The sequence below is a fragment of the Lentinus tigrinus genome, assembly GCF_003813185.1.
Source record: "Lentinus tigrinus ALCF2SS1-7 unplaced genomic scaffold L226scaffold_1, whole genome shotgun sequence".
NCBI classification, from domain to species: domain Eukaryota; kingdom Fungi; phylum Basidiomycota; class Agaricomycetes; order Polyporales; family Polyporaceae; genus Lentinus; species Lentinus tigrinus.
This window is the reverse complement of record NW_027137910.1, coordinates 2651654-2667588: the sequence shown is the minus strand read 5'-3', so window position 1 is coordinate 2667588 and position 15935 is coordinate 2651654. Positions and strand designations below refer to the sequence as shown.

At 56.2% G+C, this 15935-nt stretch overlaps 7 protein-coding genes and 1 non-coding gene across 8 annotated transcripts; 4 read left to right on the top strand and 4 right to left on the bottom strand.

The window, feature by feature from the left end:
• Window positions 1–32: 32 nt before the first annotated feature.
• Window positions 33–1328, bottom strand: L226DRAFT_565157 (uncharacterized protein; the record flags this gene model as incomplete). The annotated part of the gene is made up of 5 exons (XM_067683756.1): window positions 33–266; window positions 324–720; window positions 781–883; window positions 995–1204; window positions 1289–1328. 5 exons carry the CDS (start codon window positions 1326–1328, stop codon window positions 33–35), a joined length of 984 nt encoding a protein of 327 aa, XP_067543166.1.
• A 2299-nt stretch (window positions 1329–3627) lies between these two features.
• Window positions 3628–7167, top strand: L226DRAFT_565156 (uncharacterized protein; the record flags this gene model as incomplete). The annotated part of the gene is made up of 5 exons (XM_067683755.1): window positions 3628–5448; window positions 5505–5974; window positions 6029–6120; window positions 6177–6864; window positions 6927–7167. 5 exons carry the CDS (start codon window positions 3628–3630, stop codon window positions 7165–7167), a joined length of 3312 nt encoding a protein of 1103 aa, XP_067543165.1.
• An 84-nt stretch (window positions 7168–7251) lies between these two features.
• On the bottom strand, window positions 7252–8120 carry L226DRAFT_528746 (Sm-like ribonucleoprotein). The gene is made up of 4 exons (XM_067679451.1): window positions 8029–8120; window positions 7856–7924; window positions 7677–7792; window positions 7252–7616 (listed from the first exon to the last, which is right to left on the bottom strand). Exons 1-4 carry the CDS (start codon window positions 8081–8083, stop codon window positions 7446–7448), a joined length of 411 nt encoding a protein of 136 aa, XP_067543164.1. The 5' UTR covers window positions 8084–8120; the 3' UTR covers window positions 7252–7445.
• Window positions 8121–8204: 84 nt separating this feature from the next.
• On the top strand, window positions 8205–8297 carry L226DRAFT_t13. Its single transcript has one exon. It is a non-coding gene; the product is annotated as a tRNA-Ser (tRNA).
• A 36-nt stretch (window positions 8298–8333) lies between these two features.
• Window positions 8334–9006, bottom strand: L226DRAFT_607694 (NADH2 dehydrogenase). The gene is made up of 2 exons (XM_067685844.1): window positions 8641–9006; window positions 8334–8589 (listed from the first exon to the last, which is right to left on the bottom strand). The coding sequence occupies exons 1-2, from the start codon at window positions 8961–8963 to the stop codon at window positions 8508–8510; spliced, it is 405 nt and encodes a 134-aa protein (XP_067543163.1). The 5' UTR covers window positions 8964–9006; the 3' UTR covers window positions 8334–8507.
• A 68-nt stretch (window positions 9007–9074) lies between these two features.
• Window positions 9075–9929, top strand: L226DRAFT_607693 (mitochondrial 54S ribosomal protein bL32m). The gene is made up of 3 exons (XM_067685843.1): window positions 9075–9349; window positions 9405–9548; window positions 9608–9929. Exons 1-2 carry the CDS (start codon window positions 9091–9093, stop codon window positions 9515–9517), a joined length of 372 nt encoding a protein of 123 aa, XP_067543162.1. The 5' UTR covers window positions 9075–9090; the 3' UTR covers window positions 9518–9548; window positions 9608–9929.
• Window positions 9930–10577: 648 nt separating this feature from the next.
• On the top strand, window positions 10578–14972 carry L226DRAFT_607692 (uncharacterized protein). The gene is made up of 7 exons (XM_067685842.1): window positions 10578–10823; window positions 10876–10990; window positions 11040–12239; window positions 12292–13530; window positions 13587–13781; window positions 13838–14047; window positions 14102–14972. Exons 1-7 carry the CDS (start codon window positions 10654–10656, stop codon window positions 14750–14752), a joined length of 3780 nt encoding a protein of 1259 aa, XP_067543161.1. The 5' UTR covers window positions 10578–10653; the 3' UTR covers window positions 14753–14972.
• L226DRAFT_31589 (uncharacterized protein) lies at window positions 14890–15857 on the bottom strand. The gene is made up of 3 exons (XM_067673847.1): window positions 15269–15857; window positions 15162–15215; window positions 14890–15108 (listed from the first exon to the last, which is right to left on the bottom strand). The coding sequence occupies exons 1-3, from the start codon at window positions 15677–15679 to the stop codon at window positions 15028–15030; spliced, it is 546 nt and encodes a 181-aa protein (XP_067543160.1). The 5' UTR covers window positions 15680–15857; the 3' UTR covers window positions 14890–15027.
• Window positions 15858–15935: the final 78 nt, after the last annotated feature.

The following is a 15935-nucleotide window of genomic DNA, read 5'->3' as shown; positions in this document are numbered from 1 at the left end:
GGTGGGACACCCGCGATATATTTGCTGCTCGTTCAGGCGAGAGACGGGAAGGCGGTTTCGTCGTCGACGTTGAGGGTGGTAGCAGCGGTCGCGTTGCCACCACGGCCGCGTCCTCCACCACGGCCACGGCCACGACCACCGCGCTCCCCACCGCGCTCACCGCCGCGGCCACGGCCGCCACGGGACGGACGCTCGAAGCGTGCATCGATCTCGATGAAGACCTTCTCCTCCTTCTTAGCCTTCGACTTAGGAGCGGAGCTCTTCGTCTTGTCACGATTCATGTCAATATCAAACTCAGCATTCTGGTCGCAAACACAACGTACCTTGCCGACGAAGTACGCATTCTCCTCCTCGTCCTTCTTCGTCACGACAACAGCATCCTTGAATGCGGCGTCATCGACCTTGCGGACCTCCAGCTTCGGAACGATGTCCAAGCCGCCTTGCTTCTTGCGGTATTCGTCAAGAGTGAGGGTGTTATCCTCCTCCTCGGGCTCACGAGGCCTGCGACCCTCGCGCTCAGCAGCCTTCTCGCCATCGGCGGCCGGAACCTCGGCGGCCGGAGCCTCGCCCGAAGGAGCACCCCAGGCATCGGCGTCGTTAGTGGTGTTGCCCCACTCGCCGTTCTCCGCGGCGGCATCAACAACAGCCCCCGCCTCGGCTTTGAGCTCAGAGACACCCTCATCTCCGCCCCAGCCCTGGTGGACCTTCTTCTCGGAATCGCTAAACGCACACAAAGCATGTTACGACGAAATCAGGCATGATGTCTCAAAGAACACGTACGTCTTGCCGGTTGCGCTGTGGCGGTCAAACTGGCGTCCACGACCACGACCGCGATCACCGCCGCGGCCTCTGCCTCGGCCACGACCACGACCTTCACCACCCTCTGCAATCGAATGATACAGGTCAATCGCACAGAGACCATGGGTATGGTGTTGGAGAAAAGAAGGGGCACGATCAGAATCCAGGCCAACCGGACGGTGTGGCGAGAACATACCGCGCTTCTTGGGTTCCGCAGAAGAGTCCTCAGCTACCTCCGCATTCTCCTTGTCGCGAGGGGCGCTCTTGCCGCCGCGCTGGTAGTACCTGCCGCCTCTTGAAGCGGGACCGCCACGGGGCTTCTGCGTGCCGCGAGTGGGTGCAGCAGTCGGCGCTGCCTGCTTAGCAGGGGCGGCAGGAGTAGGACTCCCCGGTCGCGAGGCATCCTCTGTACATGAAAGCAAGCATCAGCTATATCTCGTTCATCGCCGTATTGTTGCGAAGACCAGCTCTGGGTAGAAATGAAACTTACCATCGAGGAGGGCAAAAGGATTTCTGCTGGCCACCGACATCGTTTGTGACGGGGCCCTCTTTTGCAATCAGTAGGGGAATATGTTCCCTGACGGAAGAGTACTGTCGAGTATTTGACGGCGGGGGCGAGAGGGTTCGGCGCAAAGTCCTCTCAGTGGATCCTGCCTGGACAGGGACCCCGTGACCACTTCTCGGGGTCCCCAAGCCACCCGCGGATCGCTGTACAGTTCTTCTCACCGTTATAAAGCCCGGACCCGCCCGCGTCACACCTCAAACGCTTAAACACAGGTGAGCTCTTTCCTCGTCATACTTGTTGTCGAATGGTGAACTGACTGTATCTTCACAGCCCTCAAAAGCATCTCGACGATGATCCGCTCGCCGGCTTGCTGGACTTGAGTGGGTCGAGGACCTTGAGACCGTCATAATGGGCTGGAGAACGAGAAGACTTTGGTTGTGAACGATGGGACTTGGGTGCGGCGCGCTCGTGCACGGTAGATGGGACTCTTGTCTTAGCAGTTGGCTCTTCGTGGCCGCTGTGTGAGCTGCGTCGCAATGTCTCGTTGTACATTCATTCGATTTATCCTTGCACCTTTCACTCCAAACCACGGTGTGACTGCCATCTCTTTTGATTGCGTTATTTGTTCTCGCTGCTGTTTGACCGTGTCGATGGAGGTGAGTAGCACAATCAAGACATTAATGAGGACAATGGGGACAGAGATCAAGGTGCTGCTGACGAACGGTTTGGCAAAGCGTCCGAGGTCGAGTGATAGCGTTTGTACATAGACCTGTGACCTTTGACGTCGTGACCCGAAGATGAAGACTGCCTGGCTGGAGTCATCTCTCCCCATCTCCTTGCTCGTTCTCCTCGGCTTCTCGCAGCTACCTCTTCGTCCTCCGTGAAACATGTCTGGTCGTCGGCTGACGATATCCTCTCTATTATGCGCCGATGATCAAGGCACCGAGCAGATTCAGCCCGAAGCCACCCAACCTCATTCTGTCCACACTCCAGTCGTACTCGCAGGACCTGGTGTTCCTCCGGCCGAGTTCAGGGATCCCCAACTACGCGATCCTGCCTTTTTCGAGTCTCACAGGGTCGCATACCGTAGTAGAGCATATTCAGACTATGACCGAGGCAACCATGAGTCCATGCCACTTCCATTGCAGCCCATGCATCTCCGGAGGCACACACCTTCACCTCCAATCGACGACGCGTTAGCATTTTCCAGTCGGAGGGAGCACAGAGGTGATGTTTTAGGCCGCCCTGAAGTCCTGGCGAGTCACTCTAGGCCAGTAAGCCATGAACATGAGAAGCCTTCCTTCGCATCCCACCACCTCTCCCAGGCCACATCGCGGCAAAGCCCTGCTTCTCGTCGAAGTTCAGACCCAAGCCGGCCGGAGTATCGTTTGTATGAAGGATCTTCGTACTTCTCACCTCCTACCTCGTCACGACATAGCCAGGCTGACTATTTGACGACGCCCTCTGCATTCCCTCAACCACCACCTTTCCCGCATACACATTCTCATTCGCCCAAACAGCATTCTCCTCCACAGTTCGTGCCTTCGAGCAGACGGCCCTCGCAGTCACCAGCACTTGGTTTACATCACATCACGGATTTGCCTCCGATCCCCCTTGGTCGTATGTCTCATCCTCAACATACCAGTTCTCCAGGACTGGTGTATCCTTTGCACTCTCCTCGACAACCCCATAGCCCGTCTGGTCCCCCCCTCTCTGGATCTCCGGGCCAAGAATCCTTGACAGGACTCAATAACCACCACCGTCCCGTCTCGTTTTCTCAACAAGAGGTGTCATTTACAACCCCTCGACTATCTTCAGTAACTGCGCTACTCAATGCGGAATCAACGAGGTCGCCTGTAGCAGGGATGGGAGCACAGGGAGGACCTGGTGGTTTGGAGGGTCTGGCCGCATTGGCGGAGGTTGCTGTCACTGAGGCGAGGCGCAGGGTGAGTGGCGACCTTCCTTCTCCCGTGGAAGTGAGGGAGACTGCCCGAAGAGCTTCTTTGAGTCCTACCCTGAGTCGCAGTCCTGTTCTCAACCGTGCACCGCCGGCGCTGCATCAATCGTCGCACTCTCCCGTGTTACAAAGGAGTCCTATACTCCCGTCCCCCCGCGATACTCGTGTCAATTCGCTTGCTGTTATTCCACTTGGCGGGGTCTCAAGCCATGACGGTGAACCTCCCTCGAAGAAACGAAGACGAACGGGTAGCTCTGGGACTGGTCCACATGTTGGTCCACATGTTCTTCCGCCTCCCCCTTCTGCACCTACGGTATCCAAAATCACATTCCCCCCGGCTGTGACCTCCCATCCTCCTAATCCTGTCATGCAATCGAGTGTGCCTCACCCTCGGCCAGTCACGCCCCCTGCTGTACATCCGCAAGCTCTTCACACCACAAGACCTACCAGTATATCGCAATTGTTGTCTCCAGAGCCACCGCCGAGAGTTACCCCTTCTGTCGAACACCTTCTGGTGAGCCAGCCACGCCTCATCGCTCAAGACGAAATCTTGGCAGAAACTACCCCGCGACCTGTCACCCTCGAACCGTCTACTCTCCAGGAGGTCCCGCTCAGGGTTGAAGGGAAGGCCGAGCCCGTGGTGACTGGGCCGGTGAATAACCTTGCGAGTCTGGATGGGGTGCGCGAACCGTACCAGCCGGCCGAGACCACAGGTTCGCCAGTTCCCAAGCAAACCATTACTGCCGAGGAGGAGGAGGAGGAGGGGGTACTAATCCATCCAGTAGCAATGGAGGAGGAAGAGGATGTGCCAGGGCCAGCGGTGGTTGAGGAGGAAGAAGAACCTCCAGTGGAGACTGCGACGGTGAAGGTAGAAGAACCCTCGCTTTCGCTCGTGCAGGCCCAGGAGGAAGAGTCTCCTACGCCTGCGCCACCTACAGTGTCCAACGAGGTCCCGTTGCCTTCTGCAGTCGAGGTTATTGATGACATTCGAGCGTCCCCAGCGCGATCGGAGATGGAGGACATCCAGATCTTGCCAGTACTGGAGCAGAGGCAGGGAGTCCGGAACGTCTTCGCGCAGGCGAGCGCGGACGCGTCGGATGCGAATCCGGGTCCCGCTTCAGTGGATGCGCAGGACGTTCCAATACCCGCGGCGAGCGAGGTCGGAGGTTCTCTTGGGCTTGTGGACGAGATCCGGCCAACGTCGCCGGAAGAGACGATAATTGTACCTGCCGAACCCGTCGATAGTGGAACAGCCGGTTTTATGGCCGAGTCATCCGTCGTTACCAAAGAAGAGGAGCAGATCTCGACGCTACCAGAGCCCGCAACAATGAAACACGAACTCCATGAATCTTCGTCTATGCCTCCCCAAGTCGTCCACCGCCTCAGCCATCACGAAGGGAAGTCACGACACTCTCGCGTTGAGAACCGCCGTCAGGACGATCCTCACGAGTGGCTACTGGAGCATTTCGCGGATTCTCCTGTATGCGATTCGCACCGCTCCTCCGCCGCGCCAGAAGAGCCGCCACAGACCCCATATATCTCGGACGGTTCGCCCCAACCCCCGGTTGAAAAGGACAGCCCGAAACCTCCCGTATCGCCACCGTCAAAGCGGGCAAAGCGGCCCAAGAAGAAAGTGCCGAGTCCCTCCCGGTCGCCGACCCCCACTGCTTTGCTCGAGCAGGAGCTTGACGGCATCTCTGCGGAACATGACGAGGTTGACATCCCACACGCACCGCGTTCCCCACGTTCAGATGCCGATACGGATTTTGGGTTCGAGTTCGACTTGGCCGCCGGCGCGGCACCCGACAGGGATGTTGACCCTGATATCTCGATGGGTAACGAGTTGGACGACGAGTTGCTCAGCTTGGTTGATGACCAACCTCGCCACTCCCACTCCCATTCGCATTCGTATCACGCCCCGTCGACCAAAGCGTCCCGTATGTCGACGGCCACGACTCGCCATGAGAAGCCGGCCTCGGTCAGAGACTCTGTGGCCAAGACATCTGTGGCCGCCGCTATTCCTCCACCCCCTCCTGCTCCTATCCTATTGACTGCTGTGTCCCCTTCATTGACATCGCCGACCACTCAGGCGGACAAGCCTGTCGCTTCCCAAACTCTGTCAAAGCGCGAGAAGGCAAAGGTAGAAGGCTTGTCTGCGAGCATGAAGAACAAGGAGCCAGCTCCCAAGGTGAGGATCTGTCCGTTCACTCAGTATTTCAAACTGATCACACTTTCCTCCACCAGCCTATTCCTAAAGACAAGGAGAAGGCCCAGGAGAAGCCACAAGAAGAGACGGAGGGGACGGAGGAGGCCCAGGAGAAGGCCCAGGAGAAGCCGAAACCCAAACCAAAACCACGACCTGTCGCGAAGCCAAAGGTGAAGGTCACCGGCGAAAAGGACAACACAGCTGGTTCATCAGGTCGGCTTACACCCTCCAGCAGCGGCACTGTGGCCAAGGGTAAAGGCAAGAAGTCTGCTGCAGTAAATGCTGCAGTTGTCGCGAAGCGAGGTATTTCTGCCGCCACCGGTCCTTCGCGATCCCGCTCTGCCTCCGAGATGCCTATGCCTGCAGAGCCTCAACCGAAGGTGAAGCCACCACCCCCGCCTCAGCACGAGGAAGAGGAAGCGTCGGAAGAGGAGGCGGTCGATGACAAGCTGTACTGTATCTGCAAGACAAGCTACGACGAGGACAAGGTCATGATTGCCTGCGACAGGTATGCGTGGCTCCATCATCACAACAAAAATGCAGGATTAACCGGCTAGGGCAGGTGCGACGAGTGGTATCACACTCAGTGCTTGAACATCAACGACTTGGAGGTCGATCTTATCGACCAGTTCGTCTGTCCGCCGTGTGTCATGGGTAAGTACGAACGCTCGTCGCCACCGTCGGCCATTGTCACTAATTCACGACAACAGCCAACCCAAACTTGCCGTTGAAGACTACATACAAAGCACGATGTCTGGCAGGCCTCAAACATCCGCATCCGTCTTCTCCTGATGCTTGCCACAAACCTGCTCGTGGCGCATTCTCGAAGTTCTGCTCAGACGAGTGCGGCATCGCCTACATGCAGCGTCGTATTGAAGGCTGGGGCGGCAGTCACGCAGTCCTCTGGGCGAGCGTCAAGGATACCAAGCAGCGCGAGGGGGTCGTTGTCAAGGTGCAAGTCCTTGGCAGCCCCGATGAGGTACCCCAGGAGGAGAAGCGTCCGGGCGCCACAGTCGGGCACCTCATTCAAGAGGCGCACGAGGTGCAACAGCCGACGAAGACTCAACGAGATCGGAAGATTTCCCGGTTACAGGCACAGCTCGACAAGCTAGCACCCAAGCGTGAGGAGGTCAAAAGGGATCTCGAGGTCATTTTGTGGCGAGAGAAACTCCTGCACCTCGCAACCGTTCGCGCAGACAGCCTGAGGAACGAGTGTGGCTGGGACCAGCGGCTATGCATGGACGATGAAGACTACGCCGACTATGGCGGTGTTGTCCTCGAGTCCTACGAGGAGGGCCACGCGCAGTCGAATGGCGTCGACGCTATGCAAGTCGACGCCACGTTGGAGGCTGGCGAGTGGTGGTGCAGAGGTGTGAAGAAGTGCCCTCGCCATGCTGGGTACGTGATATTCATGTCGACGATGATCGCAATGATTGAGTTACCTCAACTACACTATGTAGGTGGCAAAAGCTTCGCGCAAGCGAGTTCGACTTCGACAGGAAGGCGAAGGAGGAAGCTATATCGGCAATGACTGCCAAGGAACGCGAGATTCGGGGGCAGCTCGAAGATGCCATCAGCCTTCCTGTCCGTCAGATGGTGATATCTGCACCTGCCCTGCAGCTGTTGAATGACCACCAGCCCAACGGCGTGAAGGCCAAGCCCAACGGGACGTCGGGTCGGAAGGGCAAGCAGAAAAACTGATTTATCTTAGTACTGGTACTATTACGCGTGGATGTTTCTGTACGATCCGATCTTGCTTTCGCATTGCTATTCATTGTTATCAATCCTACCCTCCAGACAGCGTCGCGACCCGTACATGCAGTGGATGCGGTTATGCAAGTGCAAGGGACAGATGACGACGGCATAAATACAACAAGTTCAGATGCCTCCCTGGCGTAATGAATCTGCCTATGTACGGATTGCATCGACACGAAAGATGGTAGAAGAACCGCTCCTTTGGTCATGCTCTGACATCCTTGTCAGTATCCATCTCCCTCACCGCCCTCTTTGCAGAAGCCCTTCTGCTCGTATAGTACCTGCGACTTAACGTCTTCGCGCTTCTTCTTGTTTGCGACGTCCTGTTTGTGATATGGCTCCAAGACAGTCCATTCTACTTGGCGGAGTGGTACTTCGTCTTCCTGGTCAAGATCCTACAGGACTGGAGGTTCAACTGACGGACACGGAATGGAGTGCAGGTACGATGAACTCACAATCTCGCCCAACAGCACCACGTTCTCTCCACGAATGAGGAAGAGACCTCGCCATGCTTCAGCAAATACGTCCTGGTGATATATCCGTTCGACGGTATCCTCCAGGACAAGATTGGCTGTAGCACACGGGACGTCAACAGAGTCCGTTCGAAGAAATGACCGCGCAGGGGGTTGCTCACCGAATTGGTCATACGACCTCAGCACACCTTGAAGCTTCCTCCCATCTCGCAGAACCACAAGCATCTTCCCTAACCGGAGACAAGCGAACCAATACGGATGGGATGGGGCAGGAATTGGCAACGGATATGGGCTCAGGGTGCACCTTGAGTACGTGGACTTCGGATAGACGTACTGTCGACGCAATCCACCAGAGATCCGGAAGTCGTGAATGGGATTAGTGAGTCCATTGTTGGCGGCACCCTAGGACGGGTAGAGAGAAGATGCAACGCGTCCGACGACCTGAAGCTCAGACACAACCTTGCGGCCCCATTGTACTATTATATATATTTGTAAACGATAACTTAGCAAGCTGATATGGCCGAGTCGTTAAGGCGAGTGATTTGAATCCGTTTCACTATCACTTGGGCATTGCCCGCGTAGGTTCAAATCCTGCTGTCAGCGTACTTGCCAAGTGGTATAATTTTTACTTCATTTTTCGGCCACGGCAGTAACTGTATATATGAAGGATGTTTCATGCGCGTTAAGCGTAATGTCTTACAACATGAAGCTTGAAGCTTGAAGGGTTATAGACCGGCCGCAGCTGTTCTTTCAATCTGGGGCACTCATAGTATGATGCCGAACAGTCAAGAATACATCACATGGGTGCACCAACTACGACGATGTCGACGCCGTGGCCTCCTTCCCAAAGTACTGCCACTGTCCGGGTTCTGGTTTCTCTTCCAGAGGCTCCCATCTGTGAATGTTATCAGCGCCATTGGGCATAGAAGCGACAAACTGCGCGTACGCTTTCCACTCCAGCATCTTGTTCGCCACGCCAAGCTCGTCCTGCGCGATATCAAGCGACTCCTCAATCTGGCCCTCATCCAGCTCCTTCTCCACCGCAGCTATATCCCCATTGGCGCGCTCGAGCACCTTCAGCTTGTGCAGCGTAAGGGCTTCCGTGCCTTGCCGGTAGACGGAGGTTTGAGGGATAGCGGAGAGTGTTTGGAGCGTCGCCTCGTACGTCTTCTTCAGCTCGGGCAGTGGATCATGGTGCACTTTGAGGCCAACGATGCCCGTAGACCGCTTTGTGACCGCAGTGAACAGAGGACGAGTGAAGCGGAACATCGCGGAGGGTGGTGGTGGATGAGATGTCCGAGTCCGTTGCGCGCGAAACGACGTCGCGTGTAGACGCCGAAAGCGTTCAGCGTTTCGGCGCCGCTCTTCGTGCCGCCCTCTCCTCACTTCAACCACCATGGCGGCAGCTTTGGTACTTCAGCAGTCCCGTTCATGGTTCTCTGCTGCGCGACTGCCTCCTCTGGCTCGCATCTCCCTCTCTGCGGCCTTTGTCCCCGCCTTCTTTGCCGCGTCAAAGCCGTTTACCTGGGCCATCCCTTCACTTCCTTCCCTGCTCGAGCTGTTCCCGCCGTGGCTGCTTGCTGTCCCTAAGAAGAAGACGTCACACTCGAGAAAAGCCATGCGCAGTGCTAACAAGGGTCTTAAGGACAAACAGAGTAAGTAGCGTTCCGGGTCCACTTACAACTGGTAATGAGACGAGGTTTTTTGCAGACTTGGTGCACTGTCCGGCATGCGGATCACCTAAGCTCGCCCACAATCTGTGCCCAACATGCTACCGAGAGCTCAATGTGGAGTGGAAGAGGAACAGGTCGCCAGAGTTGTGAGGGTGACCCAAGAGTGGCTCGAATGCATATTGTGCGTACTCCTGGATCCTGTGTGTGTACTAGTTCCTGAAGGAGGACTTGTGAATCTAGTACACTACATATCTATGATGGGTTATGCTCATCCACCCATCCTTAGCCTGCGAATATGCTGCCGTCGCCCCAAGCAGACCGAGCGTGTGGTAGGTCGGGATGACTCCACATCTTCGACCGTCGTTGGTCGAGATACAGCTCCAAATTGTCTCCATCTCCTTCGCGCCCAACACACAAGTTGGGAGTTGCTAAATCTTACAGCTAACCCTCGCCCCCAACGCGCTGTTCGTTGGGTTGTCTTCACTACACTTCGTACAGTAATGTCGCACATTAAATGCTGTGTTTTCGATGTCATGCAGGATAATCCATGCATGGGTGATTGAACATATTCGTCCTCGTGTTCCCTTGCATTCGGGGTCAAGTATGCTCATTAGTCCAGAGGATGCTCAACGTCCGTGACCTCAGTGCAAGGTAGACGCCACGTAAATACAGAGGAACGCGCGGGCGAAGCGACGACCGGACATGCCCTGTAACACAGCTCAATGGAATGACATGTAGCCTCCGGAACTGTATGCACCTCCTCCTAAAACTGGGAGGGTTTGTGCATCAATGTATCGTTTCTGGCTGTGAAAATTCAAAACAAAACACTTGAAAATGAACTAGCATCCCACTCTTCCAAGTGAGTCTTCCAAGTGAGCAAGAATAGCCTTCATGTCATTGATAGAGGCTCCCGATGCCTTTTGCTTGTAGAGAAAGGCGTGAAAATCAGGCTTCCAGCATATTTCCCTTAGAACTGTCGGAACTTTCCGAATATAATCGCTCGCTCCCAGAGATGGTGCGGGAGTGGGATAACCCAATAGATGGTCAGTGATGATGAATACGTAGAGGTGCTAAGTAATCGTCCTGTCAATGTTCCGACAATTAGCCAGAGAGTGTAGTTACCACTTATGTAAACCTGAAGTTAGTATCGCAGTCACATGACTGACGCGTCCTTTCAACCACCGCGGCTCGCTCTTCTTCCCTCCTTCAACACGACCCTCCCTCAACGTGACTCCTCGCTGCTATAGGGCTTCCTTCCCTTTTTCTTCAATTCGACGCGTCAAGACATGGATGGCTCAAGACCTGGAGAGCTAGGCATCGTCGCCTGGTGCAACTCGATTCGCTTCACGATGGCGAAAGACCCCGGACGCCAGTTTCTCTACGAGCAGATCCAGAGAGAAGGCTTCGATTGGCTGGACAATTACCTGGATGACTTTCTGGAGGGGCCTAAGAAAGAGTGCGTGTGGACTTTGGGATTGTTGAACCTATTTGTCGACGTGTGGCTGTAGGCCAGTCATCGAACTCTTGAAGACACCTGGACGAAAGAAGAATGCCCAAACGAGAACCCGTGCAGCAAACGCCGCTGCCACAAAGTCGCAAGCAATTGTATCTCTGTCCTTTGAAGTGAGTGCGTCCACTTCAATTCATGTTGTACCACACTCATGATCGGCAGGACGGTACCGCGAAGGAGAACCGCGAACCCATCAATGACTTCCACAAGACCCTCTTACAGGCCAAGTCCAAGGGTGACCTAGAGAAAGAGACCCGGAAACCTGCATCGCTGCGTCCTCGTTCCGAAGATCGGCACCTTGTTCAGTTCAAGACCCCAAGAATCGTCACTATCGCAGATAGTCCGATGAAGGTTCCCGAAACCATGGACGTCGACGACGCGCCTCCTCCTCCTCTCCCGGTATTCGAACCTGCAAGATCTCCAGTCACACCATCCGACCATGATGCCTCTCATCTTGCCGCACAAGACCCCGCGAAGGAGCTTTCTATCATTGCCGAAGACGATGAGCCGGCGGAGAGAAGTCGCGTCTTCCCCTCACCCGCTCCGCCAGAAGGCCACGGTGACGGTGGCCATGAGGCAGCGAAGTCGAACGAAACAGTATTCCACGATGCTGTAGCCGGATTGTCACAAGACGTGGATATGAGAGAAGAGGAGGCTGTGAACGACATTATCGACAGCGAACACGACGAAGAACCGATGCATGATGATGCGACATCTCTATCTGCAGCTACATTCCATTCCATCCCTCTCAGTCCCCATGAACTAGAGCCAGAGCCGCTCCCTGCTCGCACTGGAGAGTTTCACACCGCACCCCTGCCTAAGGTATCGCTCCCGCCTGTTCCTGTGGAAGAAGAGCATTCGCATACAGCACCTCTTCCAGTCAACGATTCTCATCACGAGGAATACACGATACCTTTGCGCGCTGAGCCTTCTGGTCCTATTCCCGGCCTCTCTCGTAAGCCCAGCATGTCCCAGTTCGCTGGAGTACCCGCCCCTTCCCCTCTTCGCAAGTCGCTGCGTACCCCCGGTGAACCTTCACTCACTGTCGGCGCCGCTCCTACTGTTCCTTCTACCGCTGTAAAGCGAACGTCAACATCATGGCTATCCAAGGCTCGCGAGACCAAGGCACTCGAGATCACCACGAAACGGGCGAGTACTCTCGGAGTGGGGGCAACTACCTTCAGCGCCAACAAGAGGAAGAGTAGCGAAATGCTCGAGGTTGCCAGGGAGAATGCTACTGCCGTTCTGAAGTCACTTGAAGAAGAGGAACAGCGCAGCGCGAAGGTCCCTAAGCTATCTACTCGTGAAAGCGAGCTGCCGATCGACCACAAAGGGAAGGGCAAGGCAGCTATTCAAGACTCGGTAAGTCGATTGAGTCTTACGCCTCTACCTTACACTGAGATTGCATGATTAGCTCGGCGGTATCATGACCCAACAGTCGACCGATGTGCGTGCTGCTCTAACGCCAGAGCCGGTTCCTTCTATCTCTGAGCAAGAGGATGGCGGTATGCTTACTACCCTCCTGAAGAAGAATTATGGTGCGCGGTCGGGCAAGAGCATGGGCAAGTCTCTAGGAGGCAACGCTGCAGCGGCTCTCGCGGAAGCAAGAGCACAGGCGGAGGCTCGTGTCGCAGAGAGACACAAGCTTGAGATGGATGCCACAGCTGAATCGGAAGATGTTGCCATGGCCTCCGAAGAGCACCATACGCCTGAGGAATCTCCAGCACCCGCACCTGTCCCATTGAAGGAGGCGGAACGCAGACTCAGCGTCTCGGACTTAATGCCGTCGTCACAGGGAAAAGGCAAAGAGAAGAAGAGCAAGGATGCCCCCGCGACAGCCGACACGAGCACCTCTACCACGCCCCCACACACCCCTCCTCGTATACGCACCATCAGCTTCACAGGGCCCCCTGTCTTCTCCAAGCCTCCCGCGCCCGCGCCCGCTCCTGCCGGCATTGCCGCACAAGCGTCGGCTCACTCAGATGCGCCTGCTCCGGTTCGCGACTTCAAGCTACCCACGACGAATCCCTTCTCCATCCCTGCAGCTATGGCTCTTGGCATGGGTGGTCCCAAGTTCGCACCTATATCCGCCCAAAGCAGCAAGACAAGCGTCTTCTCTGACATCGTCTTCGACCACTCGAATGCGTCGCCAGCCTGGATGACGTCCACGCAGGACACCTCGTATTCCACCCAGTCACAATCGCAGCCCAAGGCCCACGACAACGACGATCTGGACCCGGATGACAGCTGGGGCGTCGACGAGAAGTTCGCTGGGAACCACATGTGGACGCCGTTCGGGTTCACGAGCTCGAACCCGGACCAGCTCAAGGACGACACGATGACGTGGAGCACATACCCCAGTCAGAGCACCAGCCAGAAGGGCGGAGATACTGGATCAATGCAGCCAACCGACAGCTGGCTCTCGACTTCACCGCCAAGCAAGGAGGTGGCGGAGGAGGAAGAGAGGGAAGAAGCCGAACCCGAGCCGGGCTTGGCGGAGCGGCTGGCTGCTGCTGCTCACCAGCCCTCAGACGCCGGCGAAGCTGATATCGCGATGGAGATCGACGAGGACGGCGAAGTGCAGGAGGAGCCGGAGAAGGACGAACTCGAGGATGCTATTCTGACTGGCAAGTCGACCATCAAGCTCGTTCAGGTACGATAATAGTTTGTGAGCCTGATGTTCGCCCGGAGACTGATGCTTCTTCGTAGCAACCCAAGCGAGAACCCTCATCGCAGCAACCGCGTAGTGACAGCCAGCAGTCTATGGCATCTACGTCATCCTCGCAGTCTAACTTGGGCTTCTTTGGACATGCAAGCAAGCTCGTTAGTAGCGTGCTGGGCGGAGGCAAGAAGGGCAAGCCTGAGGTCAAGAGCCTCCAGCTCGCTGCTGCTGCTGCTAAGAAGGTTTGTTGTAGCCTTTTCGCTGAAATGTCCACTCCTTACTGATATGTGCCCAACAGCAACAGGAGGAGCAAGAGAAGAAGGCACAGCGTCTCAAGGAAATGGAAGCTCGTCGCCAACAAGCCATACAGCGCAAGGCTGATGAAGAGAAGGCGCGTGCTGCGGAAGAGGAACGCAAGATCAAGGAGGAGGCAGAGCGTCGCAAGCGCGAACGCGAAGAACACACGGATAAGCGGCCCCTCCGAAGCACAGCGGCAGCTACGAAGAAGGTGAGGTTCAGCACTTGCGAAGACGTTTATTATGATACGAAGCGAGTCTCGTAGAACGAGGACGACACCTCGAAACGGAAGATCGGTGCCCCTGCCTCGCAGAAGCCGCCGTCCAAGGACAAGAAGGACACGGCTGTGCCCCGTCCCGTTGCCTCAAAGCCAGCGCTCAAGTCTGCCCTGAAGCAACCCACCGCTGGATCGTCAAAGCCTGTCACGCCTGGTGCTGGAAAGGCGCCTGTGAAGACTGTCAAGCACGCACCTTCGTCAAGCAACCTCAGGATCCCTCAACCCGCCTCAGCCCCGGGCAAGGGCAAGGGCAAGGAGTGCGATGTCCAGGAGTCGAGTTACCCGCAACCAACCCGGAAGGCCCCAGGCCCTCCGCCGCAAGAGCCACGCGTGGCGAGCGAGTCCATCGAGCTACCCGACATTAACAGCGAATACTCAGATTCGGAGGACGAAGACCGGCCCAAGCGCGATTTGCCGGACTGGGCAAAGAGCCCGGACATTGCGGCGGCGCTGCAGCAGCAGAGCACGATCAACCCGGACGACATCTTTGGGCGGATTGGGCCGCTGCGGATGGAGGAGATCTTTCGAACGCGTCATAGCCGCTTCAGGGCGCGGACGAGTTCTGCGAACTGGACGGGCACGGACGAGCTTACGCAGGCGGAGGAGAGGGAGTACGCTAGGCGGATGGGCTTCAAGTAGACGGGCAGCGTTTCCTAACTGCGCGTGCTCTGTAGTCCACCTTTCGCCGCAGCCTTGGTTTTGGTTCTTTCATCATCACACGAGTGAGCAATTATGCTTCTACGACTTTGGAATATGAAAGCATACAGGCATGATCCGCATTGTACATTAGACGCAAGTAGGCCGATCATAAAATGTGAGTGTATCTACATACTATAAGACGTATTGATAAACGGGAGCCGTAGTGTATCCTGTCCATATCTAAAGGTATCATCCGTGAGGGCGACCGTGAGGTTCTACGACATTTCGTGCTGACAGTATCTCTTGTGGCGTTCATAGTCGTCCTTCTGGCAACTGTGCGAACAGTAGAACGCGGCCTGGCATGAAGGAGTAAATGGCCTGTCAGTGCACGAAGATACGTCTAACTGACCTTGCAACCACCACATATGCAAAGGTCTGTAGTCCTGAGCAACCCCCTGCAGCACTATATGCACACGTTGGGTCATTCATTCACTGGGGCGAAGGCAAGAAACACACCGAATAGTTGCCGCAGCGCATGTCATCTGGAGCTCCCATCATCTTTAAAGCCTTGGCTTTGAGCAGCTCGCTCTGCGCCCGCTGCACCCGCGCGAGATTCTCGCGACTGGTGGAGATCTCCTTCAGGTCCCGTATAGAGCCGCTGATGTCAAGCGACTTGGTGAACCATTGCTCTGCCTCGTCGAAGCGTCCCATGTGCAGATAGAGCTCGCCGAGACTGTTCCAAATACTGGCGAGCGTGGCATGGGAAGTTGGCACGGAGGGGTCGATCAGCTCGAGTGCACGGTGGAAGAAACGTTCCGCCTCGTAGTGGCTGCCTCGTGCGTCGAGTTGGCGAGCTTTGCCAGCCAGCGTCATGGCTTCAGAGATTGCGGACTCGTCAGGAGAGGAGGAGAGGCTGCTAGAATCCATGTCAAGCTGCAAGGACGTCGAGGCTAACAGGGGAGATGGGTTGGGGAGAGGAGGGAATGGAGAGCATCAGTCAGGGCAGGCGTACTACTAGTCGGGTAGTGAGGGGCTCGGAGCGGAAGCTGGCCTCGGAGTCGGAGAGCGACTACCGACTTCGGAATGGAACGGTCACGTGCGCGTGTCTACTTTGTTGCCCTTGCTCATCCCGGCCCGTACGTTTTGAACCCAACCACCGTGCACAGCCTATCTCTGGACCACT

Bases quoted from the DNA above. Each gene is read 5' to 3' on its own strand.
- L226DRAFT_607694 (XM_067685844.1), bottom strand. From the start codon at position 8,963: ATGTTCCGCTTCACTCGTCCTCTGTTCACTGCGGTCACAAAGCGGTCT. The intron at 8,590-8,640 runs GTACGCGCAGTT...TAACATTCACAG, and splicing joins AAGATGCTGGAGTGGAAAGC to ATGGGAGCCTCTGGAAGAGA.
- L226DRAFT_528746 (XM_067679451.1), bottom strand. From the start codon at position 8,083: ATGGACTCACTAATCCCATTCACGACTTCCGGATCTCTGGTGGATTGC. The intron at 7,793-7,855 runs GTGAGCAACCCC...CGTGTGCTACAG, and splicing joins GAGGTCGTATGACCAATTCG to CCAATCTTGTCCTGGAGGAT. The intron at 7,617-7,676 runs GTGAGTTCATCG...CCAGTCCTGTAG, and splicing joins TGGTGCTGTTGGGCGAGATT to GATCTTGACCAGGAAGACGA.
- L226DRAFT_607692 (XM_067685842.1), top strand. From the start codon at position 10,654: ATGGATGGCTCAAGACCTGGAGAGCTAGGCATCGTCGCCTGGTGCAAC. The intron at 13,531-13,586 runs GTACGATAATAG...GCTTCTTCGTAG, and splicing joins CGACCATCAAGCTCGTTCAG to CAACCCAAGCGAGAACCCTC. The intron at 14,048-14,101 runs GTGAGGTTCAGC...CGAGTCTCGTAG, and splicing joins CAGCGGCAGCTACGAAGAAG to AACGAGGACGACACCTCGAA.
- L226DRAFT_607693 (XM_067685843.1), top strand. From the start codon at position 9,091: ATGGCGGCAGCTTTGGTACTTCAGCAGTCCCGTTCATGGTTCTCTGCT. The intron at 9,350-9,404 runs GTAAGTAGCGTT...GGTTTTTTGCAG, and splicing joins GGGTCTTAAGGACAAACAGA to ACTTGGTGCACTGTCCGGCA.
- L226DRAFT_31589 (XM_067673847.1), bottom strand. From the start codon at position 15,679: ATGGATTCTAGCAGCCTCTCCTCCTCTCCTGACGAGTCCGCAATCTCT. The intron at 15,216-15,268 runs GTGTGTTTCTTG...GTGTGCATATAG, and splicing joins TGCGCTGCGGCAACTATTCG to TGCTGCAGGGGGTTGCTCAG. The intron at 15,109-15,161 runs GTCAGTTAGACG...CCTTCATGCCAG, and splicing joins GCATATGTGGTGGTTGCAAG to GCCGCGTTCTACTGTTCGCA.